This window comes from Bombyx mandarina, chromosome 01 (assembly GCF_030267445.1).
Source record: "Bombyx mandarina strain Sakado chromosome 01, ASM3026744v2".
In the NCBI taxonomy this organism is placed as follows: domain Eukaryota; kingdom Metazoa; phylum Arthropoda; class Insecta; order Lepidoptera; family Bombycidae; genus Bombyx; species Bombyx mandarina.
Window position 1 is genome coordinate 18,893,329 of NC_143208.1, and position 13,490 is coordinate 18,906,818.

The 13,490-nt window shown below is 37.5% G+C and overlaps 1 protein-coding gene across 5 annotated transcripts in view; it reads left to right on the top strand.

Moving 5' to 3' along the window:
• Vps13B (vacuolar protein sorting 13B) overlaps positions 1 to 13,490 on the top strand; it is a 90,833-nt gene that overhangs the window by 71,305 nt on the left and 6,038 nt on the right. For 4 of the 5 annotated variants that reach the window (XM_089731708.1, XM_089731723.1, XM_089731713.1 and 1 more), the window contains exons 71-81: positions 422 to 564; positions 2,091 to 2,174; positions 2,253 to 2,304; positions 2,826 to 2,993; positions 4,957 to 5,111; positions 5,450 to 5,696; positions 6,902 to 7,122; positions 7,978 to 8,113; positions 9,074 to 9,352; positions 10,802 to 10,989; positions 12,576 to 12,731. In XM_089731708.1, coding sequence (XP_089587834.1) covers positions 422 to 564; positions 2,091 to 2,174; positions 2,253 to 2,304; positions 2,826 to 2,993; positions 4,957 to 5,111; positions 5,450 to 5,696; positions 6,902 to 7,122; positions 7,978 to 8,113; positions 9,074 to 9,352; positions 10,802 to 10,989; positions 12,576 to 12,731 — 1,829 coding nt within the window. Of the gene's footprint in view, positions 1 to 421; positions 565 to 2,090; positions 2,175 to 2,252; positions 2,305 to 2,825; positions 2,994 to 3,992; positions 4,086 to 4,956; positions 5,112 to 5,449; positions 5,697 to 6,901; positions 7,123 to 7,977; positions 8,114 to 9,073; positions 9,353 to 10,801; positions 10,990 to 12,575; positions 12,732 to 13,490 lie in introns of all 5 variants that reach the window. The other variant, XM_089731731.1, reaches the window with a different exon arrangement.

Sequence of the window (13,490 nt, forward strand, 5' to 3'; positions counted from 1 at the left end):
TATGTCGACCTATCTCCGTTAAGGGCGTGTAGCTTACACCCTATCGTAAATCTAACCGATTTAGATATATTTGAATGTAATTGTTTTTTATAAAAAATACCCGATTTCTGGCTATCGGCCTAGATATTTTGAAATGCGTACGACTTATTATTACTATTACTTGATTTTTACTTGTAAAATAAGATGCTGTATGACCCCAATAACCAATATTGTACGTAAAATGAATAAATAAGTCGTTGTAGACGATTAAAACTTATAAAAACTAATCTAATATTATAAAAACATTAATCAACCTATTCGCCGCTATGATGACTGACGATGGTCTTAATAATACGGTTTCTCCGACATATAATACACTGGGTAATGTTCAGTTAATTCCGTAATTTATAATTGTAATGATCGGTTGAGTTATCCGCTTCAGATGACGGCAACAAGGAGTGGTGTCAGCCGGCTGCGATGACGGACGGCGAGCAACTCGTGCAGCTGCCCGACAACGTAACGATCAAGCTGCGAGTGCACGCGCACCCGCACTCAACGCACATCGAACTACAGAACGTCGATCAGGTTTTGTTTTTTAATGAATAAGCTTTACTGGTGGCCCGGAGGCCTTTCCAGTTTTACAAGGACAGGTTCACAGTAAGGGCTCAGCCAGAAGGGAAACTTAACAACTTAAGAGTAACTGCTTCTCGAATGAATCTACTACCGGATCGGAATCACTACGCGCCGAGAAGGTGCGGCGAGAAACTCAGCAGGCTGATGTTTAGGTTAGGTTGCACGTCGAACTCTTTGTCGATTTCTACGAGTACGGTTACAGTGGTCCCTACTCCTAATGTTAGAGCGGAAGGCGTCTAATGCAAGGGTTATTGGATCTGATGGATCCGTAAGGACGTGTCGATCGGGTACTGCTCTCATGTTTAAACTGCCTTTGGAGAGGCTAAAAGATACCAAATGTAAGCCGCGATCTGGTAAGGCGCGACGGTAATCACTCACCATCTAGTGGGTCTTTTTTTTTTATTGCTTATATAGTTGGACGAGCTCACGGCCCACCCAGGTGCTAAGTGGTTACTGGAGCCCATAGACATCTACGACGTAAATGCGCCACCCACCTGAGATATAAGTTCTAAGGTCTCAAGTATAGTTACAACGGCTACCCCACCCTTCAAACCGAAACGCATTACTGCTTCACCGCAGGCAGGGTGGTGGTACCTACCCGTGCGAACTCACAAGACATCCTACCATATAATTACGCAAATTATAACTTTGCGGGTTTTTATTGCACGGTGTTATTTCTTCACCCTGGAAGTCAATCGAGAACATTTGTTAAGTACGTATTTCATTAGAAAAATTGGTGCCCGCCTGCGGGATTCTTACACCGGTGCATCGCTACATACGAATGCACCGGACGTCTTATCCTTTAGGCCACGACCACTTCAAAACGTATACATGTCTGCCAAAAAGGCAAAAAAATGCATACTATGCTACGTATTGGTGTAAATACTCTTATATAATTGTGAATGTGCGATCAAACAAACCCGCTTAAACTTTATTTAATTATATTAAAAACGTTTTCATATTAACTACCGTAAAAATAAAAACTGTAAGTATTGTATTAACATTAAAAAAACTGTAAGTAATAAAAATAAAAACTGTAAGTAATGTATTAACTTTCAATATTAATTTTACTGAATTGTTTTATAAAATTTATAAGGTTAAGCTCATAGACATCACAAGGTGAATGCCACCCGCTTTGAGACATGTGGCCTAAATTGTAGTTATAGCACAATTACTCCCACCCCGTTAATTACTATTAACCATTAGGGGTTGGCTTGAAGGTTTTAACTTTGGAACATATATTTATCTATTTAGTTTACCTATTTAGAAGAGAGGGGAAGAGGTCGAACGAAGAAGCCATGGATGAAGTGTGTGAATGACGATATGAGAGAGAGAGGAGTGAGTGTTGAGTTGACGGCTGATAGAAGAGAATGGAAGAGAAAAATTAGATGTGCCTACCCCACCTAGTGGGATAAGGTGAAGGAAGAGAAGTGATTTATCTATTTAACTATGCTAACTATTGGCGGATTTGTTGACAGGACGATATATCGGCCAGCGATATCCGTCGTCGTTTGTTCGGTGCGTTCGCAACACGCATATCGCACGAGTCACTAATCGACACCGTAAGTCTAAAGTATTAAGATTCGATCCAATAATTTATATGAATTGTTTTAACCAAAACATATTTTTTTATATTACAGGGCGAATTGTCTGTACCACAGAGTTTAGATCGACTGGGTGGTCATGTGAAATGTATGTGTGTTATTTTTTTTAAATTTTCTTTTGTCTTTATTTTAATTTGGAAGTCAGAGTTTTCTGGCCTCGTCAATTATACAGTATTGAGATTCTTTTTCGTATAAAAGGTGCTGCATACATCAACAGTTCAAAAAGTAATTAATATCTTTGGATTTAATGTAGTAGAATTATGAAGATTTTTCGGTTTTTCAGTTCATTAAAAAATTAAACTTCTGCCGTGGTCAATTTATTCAAAGTATTTGATATAAATAAAATGTCACTTATTAACCTAACAATAAATAACGTTATTCTTAAGAACAATAAAGAAGAGGCTTGACATTAATAGTAGTAAGTTATAATTATCGAACAACGACATCTAGTAGCCGCTAGATGTAACCCTTCGTTCCATCACCACCAAATCCAATTTATTAATTAATTGTTTAAAGAACTGAAAATGTATTGTGTGTCAATTAAATTAATCTAGGATTTGGAATTATGTATTGATCTATCTTGTGTAATATTAACTATTTGTCGTCCAGTACTCCATCAGAACGTTGCTCACGAGGAGTCTGGCGAATCCTCGCCGATACCGTGGGCGAACGAACACGCCATCTGTGGTCCTCAGGGGAGAAACCCCATAGCAGTAGCGGCGGTTACCGTGGAGCACTGCCAAGAGAGTCCCGAAGCCGCGGAACTATCCTCTGCAGGTAATATAAAAATATGTCTTGACTTGTAAATAGCCTATACCAGGGGTGGCCAACTTCATTAGAACCAAGATCTACTGTGTACTGACGAAACACTGCGGTCTACCAATGACCTTTCTTGAATTTTAATGAAATAATGTAGTTCAGTATACAAATAAGTAGCATATTTTCTTTTATTAAAAATATTAAAATAAGCCTGAAATTATATAATAAAAGAATTATTGTGTAGAAGAGAAGATAAATAATATGACTTAATGGTCATTAACAAATGGTACAAGATGAAGATGATGCGTGCAGCAATTGGTCATTACGTTGCGCAGTCTGTTCTATGTGTTTATATATTTTGTCTTGCCACGATCGACTCAATTAATAGCCACGATCGACCGGTCTTATACGAATAGATGCGATTCTTTAAGGCACGTCGAAACATCGGCTAGACCCACCGGGAATGAGAGAGATCCTTATCAGAAATCGTTTATGCAATATAGATTATTGTAAAACTGTGAAAGAAGTGTTTTTGTCCGTTGACGGTATTCACATATTTATGACTACCGACGATGTGAGTGAGAGTGAATTTTCATTCCATCGACTCTTTAAACTTCGCTCGTAACTTATTTTAGGAGATATGACTTGTTTTATTGTTTCACACAGAGTTTGTTAGATTTGTTTCATTAACAATGACAATAGCACGGTTGAGGGATGCGTTGAAATCACTTGCTCGTTTATTAAAAAAAGATTTTTCTTAGACGGAATCATTCACATGTCTGTCATTCAGTGAAGAGAGCAGTTTCAGTTTTGTATCATTTAGTAATAATGCTTTAAATGCTGTTTTTTTAGTATATTACAGAAAACGCAATTAAGCCTTTTAATGTTCATTCATTCTGGAATATTCCATATTGCCGGCGTTGTGATAAACAATATTAGCTTTACAAAATTTAATTGTTCATAATCCTAATGTATTTCGTAATTTATGTTATATATTGATGATTCATTTTGATACAGTTGAGAATCCAAGTCATTTGGAAGAAAAAATACACTTTGAAATAAGTTCATCTGAAGTATCAATCAAAATTACTCCCGAGAAAAATGACGCCGGTATTTTTGAAGCAACTACATAATTATGTATCGTTATTAGTAATTAAAATACAATAATATCTGAAGCTTAGTTTTAGTGTTTATGGTAGTTTTTTTTTTTTAAAAGGAAAAATGCTGATTATAAAGCTTTAGTGTACAGAATTTGTTTGATCTTGTTATAGTTTTAGACTACCAAGCTTAAACACGAAATGTACGGAATAGCGAAAGGAAATGCTTTATCGTTCAGTTAAAAAACGAAAACTCTTTGTATTTTTTTTGTTACAAATTCAGAATAAATCGTCATCATTATGATGTCCTATCCGCGCGTAGCTGGAATAGCCTCTTATGCTACCAGTGATTAGGTAAAGGGATAAAAAGCATGATGACTGTGCAATAGTCGATTTCTGGGCATGGGTCCCTTAAAAATCTCGCCACAAAAAATGGTCCTCTTTAGTGGCGACTTACGACATCCGTCAGGCTGGTCTAACAGTTCATATCAAACCAATAATGAGTTAGAGTTGCGATTAGCTTTTACGAAGCTTTTGATTAAATCTGAAGTTTTAAGCTCTATCATTGGGCACTGCTAAAAATTCAGTGCACTTATCGAAATCTTTTTATATTTCTTGATCTAGAGTGAGCTAGTAGAATGTTTTGTCATTTTGAAACATCAATATAATAATAGTGTTCTAGTATAGCATATTGTAGTTTTCAAGCATACATATTAAAGTAGATTAAATTTGGTAAATTAACCAGCAATCGGTAAATGAATATCTTCAATTCAATCGTAGTAATCAGCCCTTAATTTTCATCTGCCCTACTGTATTTGGATATTACCTTTTGTAATCGGACTGTAATCTGTGTATAAAAGTAAACATGCCACTATTATTTTCAGAATGGGACGAAAATGGCAGGATGTGGCCCCAAAACGAGCAGCTCCGTTGTGTTATCGCTGGGGTCATAGTGGAATTGGCCAGTGCTATGAATACTTTGCCGCTTATCGCGTTGCACGCGGATCGCGTGGCCGTACTGATTGTAGCCGACGCTAAGGTATTAGAATTCAGTTGGGTTAACAATATAATTATAGCAATCGATGTGCTCATGGAATAATTACACATTGAAAAAAGCCATTGCAGTATGTTTTTTAAGCTGCGATAGATATAGTGTTATATAAAAATGATTTACGATCCAAAACTCGTCTAAGTCATTTCTAGACTGCTCAAGATGAAAAGCATTTGATGGTATTTGCGTGTTACTTATACCAACTACAAAATAATTAATTTTCAGTCGAACACAACTAAACATCACATTCGTAATGTAGATTATGAACTGAATCAGACTATAGCAGTGATGAAAAACTACAAAAAAAATCGATTATTTTCAAACAGCGAACGAAAACGGCCATATCGATATCGAACGTGCAAATCGATAATCAACAATACGAAACGGGCCAGTACGACTTCGCGGTCGTCGCGTGCACCCGCGCGGACCCCTCGCCGAGCCCCGACGAGCGCCCGCCCCCGCTCTGGACCATGTTCTCTGCAGACGACGCGTTCGCGACTAAACACGAAAACGCACGGGTGCTTATCAAGATTCAACACGACAACTGGACTGTTTTGACACATACATTTAAAGGTTTGTATATACAGGATATGTTGGCAAAATTATTTTTTGAAGGTATTGTATGACCTGGTAACTAAGACCTTTAGGTCAAGTCTAATTTTAATTGTAATGGAAACTTTTTTTATATGTACAATGGTATTATGAAATGAAATGAAATCGAAATGAAATGAGATGAGATGACATAGGATGAAATATAATCTCATGAAAAATGGTGGTCATTTACTGAGACTTTTTCAGCGGACTTTTTTAAGGATCTCGAAAAGTTACGTCCAGCGGTTTTGTTTCATTTTCACACATTTGTGCACTGTCACAGATACTAATCAGTTAATAAATCGCCGTTATTACACATTTCAACCTGAAAAAACTCTAAATAGATAAAATAAAACAAATCACACAATTTCACTCTTCGCGTTCCTGCCAAAAAGTCCCGTAGCAATACGCGATGCGACCTAGGGATAGACTTAGCTTGGTCATGAATTCTCTCGAACGCCGTCTTAAACAGTTGTTGACATGCGTAACATTAAGGAAACTGTTAACTTTAACTATTTTTAGTTAACTAAATAGTGACGTTGCGCCGACATATATTATTTTATATAACAGGCATGCAAGCAGTCCAAACGTTATAATGATAAATCGAATTATATGTATTTAGTTAGTCTTAGTTACTGTCACTATGGAAGACAATGATGAAGAGAATGGCGTCAGAAACGCTGACGTCATCATTTTAAAAACACCATAGAACCAACCTATCCGTCATCTATAATATGTATACGTGTTCACGAAATCTCACTATCCGTAGTCTGTTAGCAACATCCTATATTGCAAGTCAAAGAGACAACGGTTTGATAAAACTAATAAATATACAGTAATAATGTAATAATATAAAAATGAATTGATGTTCGTTAGTCTCGCTAAAACTCAAGAACGGCTGGACCGATTTGGCTAATTTTAGTCTTGAATTATTTGTGGAAGTCCAGGAAAGGTTTAAAAGGTTAAAATAAATATGCAAATGCTCGGAATTAAATAAAAATAGCAATTTTGTTTTTCCTTCAATGTGTCCCGCGTCGGACGGATTCCTTTTGTTTGTTTTAAGTTTATTTTATACAAAAGCTTAGTCTTTTATTTATCGATTGAGGCACTACGAAATCTGCCGGGTCAGCTAGTAATGTAATAAAAATCTAAGAATTGTATATGTTTTTTTTGTTGTTGTTGTACAGAACTAACGGAGCTGGATTTCCACGTGGGTCCGCTGGCGCTATACATAGAGGACGCCTACGTCACAGCGCTCGTGGAACTGTCTCGTTTGGCTCAGTCAAGTCCTGACGCGATGACCGAAGCGGCCTCGCTCCTAGCCGAAGAACGATCCCTACAAGTTCCCCTAAGGCTCAGACTACTGCACATAAGGCCACTGGATCTGACGCTAACTTTACACACGGCGGTGAGTGCTTGAGAAACTCCGTATTCAAGTAGAGCAGTTGGTGCTTGTATATAAAGATCAGTTTCGAGAAGATTGCTCGGTAATTGTAACAACCACTTTCTTCTGACCCGTAAAGTGTAACCAAATTTGTATAAGATCTACGAACTTCTAAATGTAATCATTGGTATACTTTTATATAAGACTTCAATATGTTTCGCATAAATATGTACATAGAAATGACATTTAAAGTATATTTTCATTTCATTTCAATGCAGTTGGAACAGCGCCCCTAGCGGCAAACGTAGGCAAACTTTCCGACTTCATACATTTTTTTTTAACTTTTACGCTATCGAGAACGTTAAAAAACTCACTAAGCACACTTTTGACAAAACTTTTGAGAGACTTTTTGGCAAGAAAGTTGAGTGAAGTTGTGTGATTTGTTTTATTTTGTCTATGTAGTGTTTCTTCAGGTTTAAATGTGTAATAACAGTGGCTTATTAACTGTTTAGAATCTGTGACAGTGCACAAATGTGGGAAAATGAAACAAAGCAGCTGAACGTAACTTCTCAGAATCCTCCAAAAAGTCAACTGAAAAAGTCTCAGTGAATGACCACCAATTTACTGAGATTATATTTAATCCCATATCATCTCATTTCATTTCATTTCATGCTATGTTTCATATTAATCAACTTCATTTTATTTCATAATATCGTTTTTCGTATAAAAAAGTTTTCATTAAAATTAAAATAAGACTTGATTGGTCTTGACTTGAATTGTCTTGATTTGGTATTAGGCAACAGGTCATAAAATCCCTTAAAAAAGCACACAGGTTGTCTGTGCGCGTAAAATGGAATGACAAGATTGAATTCATCCCAGGTCCGGATGTACATAGCCCTAGATCAGAGTCCGTTGCGACTGAGCGCGTTCGAGTTACGGGACATGATGACGTCAACGGAGCGGTTGACGCACGCGCTCACCGTGCACTACTTGTCCGCCGCCATACTTGGAGCAGGTACGCAACTTCAGTATCTCTAAACTGATGTCAATATTTTGAACACCATACTTTTTAAGCTTATGGTCTTGAGAGATCATTTCAGCGTAGCCTTAACTAATAGGTGAGCTCATGGGACTCAAACCTTATGCCGTTACCTTCGTTGACTAACCCTAGCAAGAGCCGTGGTTCGCAGAATCTACCATTTTATCGGAAACGCCACCAACTGAGAAGATCCGACGAGAAACTCGGTGGGCTGTGTCTATCGGTTAATTTATTCGACGAGAACGATGACCAGTGCTTGATGTACCTAAAAGCACCGTTAATGGATCGGGAGGATCCGAAATGACGTGCGAACACCTTAAAACGTTGCAATAATTAAAATAGATAAAAAGTCAGTGGGAATACGTTTACCTTAATTTTTCCCCTGTCTATTCGCTGGTAGCATAAGAGGCTTTTCCAGCTACGGGTAGGTGAGCTCACGGGTTCAACCTGAGAGATTTACTAACACTAGCTCTAGCAAGAGCAGTGCTTCACAGAATCTTACCACCGGATCGGAAACGCGACCCACTGAGAAGATCCGGCGAGAAATTCAGTGGGCTGTGTCTGTGGTCCGTTTACTTAGCAGACTACTATGTAGTAATATTAGGTTTTATTTATTCTTAACAGTGTATCTCAGGTCCGAAGGTTGGTGTTGGCGTTGTGATATCAGTGTGGGACTGTTATCACTAATTACCACAGTAATCCTGCTGTAATTTATATTTTGATTTAATTCCAATATTGAAAAACATCAAAGCAATAACTAATCGTCTCTATGATAGCACAACAATGAAAGCAATAGGGGATTACCATTGCCATAATACATAGTTTAACATGTCAATCTTGAATCTAACAGATTCCACTTAATTTTTAAATTGCAATTTATGTTCTATAAAAATATCAAAAATTTACAGTAATGTTTTTTTGTTCAATTTCCGTTAGGATGGGTAGTTGGAGGTCTAGAGTTGCTCGGTGCTCCCGGCGCCCTGGCGGCTCGTGTCGGCAGCGCCACGGGAGGAGTTCGAGGAGTGGCGTCAGCGGCTGTGGCGGCCCTACTGAAATCTCTCAGTGCGTGGGCAGGATCTCTGGCCAGAAACCTCGACCTGCTGGCGGGTGATGAAGAGCACGCGAGAAGAGCCGCAGCAGCCAGGAGGAGACCGCCCCCTAGCTTTGTAGCGGGACTCGTCGCAGGAATCACGAATTTTGCTATTAATATTTTAGGTAATATTAATATCTTATTGGCTACTAATATCTTACTGGTGGTAGGACCTCTTGAGTCCGCACGGGTATGTACCACCACCCTGCCTATTTCTGCTGTGAAGCAGTAATGCGTTTCGATTTGAAGAGTAGGGCAGTCGTTGTAACTATACTGAGACCTTAGAACTTATATCTCAAGGTGGGTGGCGCATTTACGTCGTAGATGTCTGTGGGCTCTAGTAACCACTTAATACCAGGTGGGCTGTGAGCTCGTCCAACCATCTAAATAATAATAAAAATAACATGTGTGCAATTCACACGTGTTAGAAGTAAAACCTTCAAAAATTAAAATACAATTATCCTAAATGTCTAAGTATATTATTAGTAAAATGTTGTCATTAGGAAATAATTGTAAATCACCTTTTATAGTATGAGTTATAGCGCTCTGTGTGAATTGATATTTTTACTTCACGTATATCCTAAATTAAAATTCACTACAAGAGGTTTCATACACACTTTAGTATTAACACATCTCACAGATGGCGCTGTATTAAAAATAAAATACTCTATACGTATGTTTTAAAGTATGTAGGAACTGAGCATTCTGTCTCACTTTTTCTCTCGATCTTTCTCACTTCCTTGCTCCCTACTCTCACTCCATGGCTAGTTGCTTCATGCTACGTTCGCCATATCTTACTCTCTCTCAATCGGTCTCGATCGCTCTCTCTCTCTTTTTCGACATGTTACATTGCATACCTGCGTGACGTTACATCTGTAAAAATTTTACCCTCATGCGCCTAAAGAAGTTTCACTTTAAAAAGGTTACTATAACTATACTGAGACCTTAGAACTCTTATCTCAAGGTGGGTGGCGGCATTTACGTTGTCGATGTCTATGGGATCCAGTAACCACTTAACACCAGGTAGGTCGAGAACTCGTCCATCCAATCTTAACAATAAAAAGATCGAGCATTAGTAGAGGCAGATTGGGATACTAAACGAAATATTGGCATCCATTCGATAAGTATACTAATGAATACTAGTGGTGCCCCGGTAGTCGAAATTCGATTATAATTAATTGAAATTGTGCACTATTGTCGTTCTATTGTCGAAGACTATTAAACTTCTACAATCACAGATTTCGCCAAGACTACAACATAGACAAATATTAATAAAAACAAACAATATTTAATCTATTCTCAATGTGACCACCGACTATACGCAATAACAAATGTTTGACAATAAATAAAGTGTTGTATTAAATACATGGTAGTGTGTGTAATGTTTTTATTTATTTATTGAATGTATTTTTTAAGCATAATCTAAAAAAAAATATTATCATTCTCCACTCCTCTATATTTCCTATAAGCGTGGGAAATTTCATACTGTTTTGTCCGCAGAATTTTCCTAAAAATGGGTACAAATTTTTTGCTTCACGTATTAATATTATATAGATTACTGTTCTTCATAACAGGAGCGGTTGGAGGTTTGGCTCACCATCCCTTGGTGGGGGTGGCAGTGGGTGAAACAGAAAGCGGAGCGACCGCCTTACGAAGGGGTTTGCTGGGTGCTCTGACGAAACCGCTCAGCGCCACAGCCGACTTAGTGGCCTACGCTGGACACGGCTTGCTGAGACAGACCGGCTGGGACCCAGTGCCTCAGGTAATGTCTTAAGAAACGTATTGACGATTGTCATCTAACTTATCTATATATTAATACGTGAATCAAAAATGCTGTAGCTCTTTTATACGAAGATTGCGCGGACGGAGGAGTATGAAATTACCCACACTTATTGAGAATATAGAGAAGAAGTGCACAATGGTAATTTTCTTTTTAATTATACATCAATAATACATTGAATCAATAAAAAAAAACATTACACACACTAGGATGTATTTGATACACACACACATATATACTCATTTTTACTGTCAAACTTTTGTTATTGCTAAACTTCTGTGGTCAAATTGAGAATAGATTAATATTATTTATCTTAAATATTATTTGTCTATAATCTAGTTTTGGCGAAATATGTAATTATAAAAGTATAAGAACCATAATACTCGTAATGTTCAAACTTATAATTTCTATTAATTGTAGTAGAATTGCGATTACGGGGGGACTGCTAGTACTAACGAACATGTTGTCGTATTTGTTAGTAAATACCCGATGTTCCTTGGTTAATAGCATTAACCACGGTATAAATTATGCTATGTGTTACCCCAGTTTACAACTATTTTTTTTGCGTAATTTTAATATACTAGTGGTCCCCGTAGTAGTCGAAATTCGACTATAATTAATTAAAATAAAAAAATTAAACATTATTATGTTTCTATTGTCAAACACTATTATACTTCTTTAATAATACAGATATTAATATATTGTATAATATAGAATACAGATTTTGCCATAACTATATTATAAATAAATAATATTAAAGACAAAAATATTAATTTATTGTCAATTTGACCACAGACTTTAAAGAATAACAAAAGTTTCACAATTGATAATACACAAAGAGTATATTTATACGTATGTGTTGTGTCAAATATATGGTAGTATGGGTAATGTTTTCTTTATTGATTTAATGTATTTTTAATGTATAATTTAAAAAAAAATTAGCATTGTGCACTTCTTCTCTATATCCTCTATAAGTATGGAAATTTTAATTTTCCTCCGTCCGCGCAATTTTCGTAAAAAGGGGTACAAATTTTTTTTTTCCTACCAAACTGAGAGCCTTGGGAGGCTTCGGCGTAACCTTAACTAGTAGGTGAGCTCACAGGCCTCAAACCTGACGACGTTGCTAACACTGGCCCTAGCAAGAGCCGTACCTCGCAGAATCTACCACTGGATCGGAAACGCGACCCACTGAGAAGATCCGGCGAGAAACTCAGTGGGCTGTGTCTGTGGGTTAAGGGGTACAAAGTTTTTGCTTCACGTATTAATATATAGATTTCGCATTAATAACAATACTTGTGTATTTAGTCTATACTAATATATAAATCTACAGTGGTTTTTATGGATATTCCTTTATAACTACTGAACCATGCATTCGATTGACTTGAAACTTGGTATCCATGTAGAAAATACATGTACTTAGTGGATAGGATATTGATGTGAATGTTCGACTCCCTAATAATGATGACAATCAATAATAATGTTAATTTTAAATGTCCAGCGAAGCGGGCGAGTACGGCTAGTGTATTTAGTAGGCGTACCTAAGCAGATACGTTTAAATTTATATACAGCCTCGTGCCACTTTACGGTCGAACGAGACGATATCACGGAACGGCTGGCGACGCGACTGCGTGCGGTGGTCGTTTAGGCTGGCCGAGCTGACCGCCCTCTCAGGGTTCGAAGCCTTGCTGGACAACGCGCCGCTGCAGCTACTCCTCACACACAAGGTAACATATTGAGTGCGGGAACCGTTCTATTACTGTAGGTTCTAATGAAAAACTGACAGGTTTGATCTAGAAATATTTTAACAAATTCACTGAAACAATTCGCGTGCCACCACTCGCAGGTTGATGGTACTATATGTTAGGACCTTTTGTAAGTCCGTACGGGTAGGTACCACCACCCTGTCTATTTCTGCCATGAACCAGTAATGCGTTTCGGTTTGAAGGGCGGGGCAGCCGTTGTACTGTTAAAACGGAGACCTTAGAACGTATATCTCAAGGTAGGTGGCGCATTTACATTGTAGATGTCTATGGGTTCCACCACTTAACACCAGGTGGGCTCTAAGCACGTCCACCCATCTAAGCAATAAAAAAACCATTATTCTTTGACGGTTTCATCTTTGCCGGTTTATACATATATGGATAAGATTCATTCATTTCTATATTGTCATTGTTCAGCTTGCTTCTGAATTATCAGAGGACAGCGGAAATCTTGACAATGGCAATGATGAGTTTTGAATAAAATTGTGAAATTTTAAAGTATAGTATTATCGACATGCAATAGGTGGCGTTAGAGTCGCTTGAACAAATTTCATAAATTAGCGATGGTCAATAAACTGTTTATGACAACAAAAGTGTAATCATTAAAAATCACAAATTAAAATACCCTAATTTTTTTTGTATTCATCTGTTGTCCTCGAGTGAATACCGTTTAGCGATTTATGCGTGTGCCGTTAAAAGTGACCAAGACTAAAACTCTGCTTA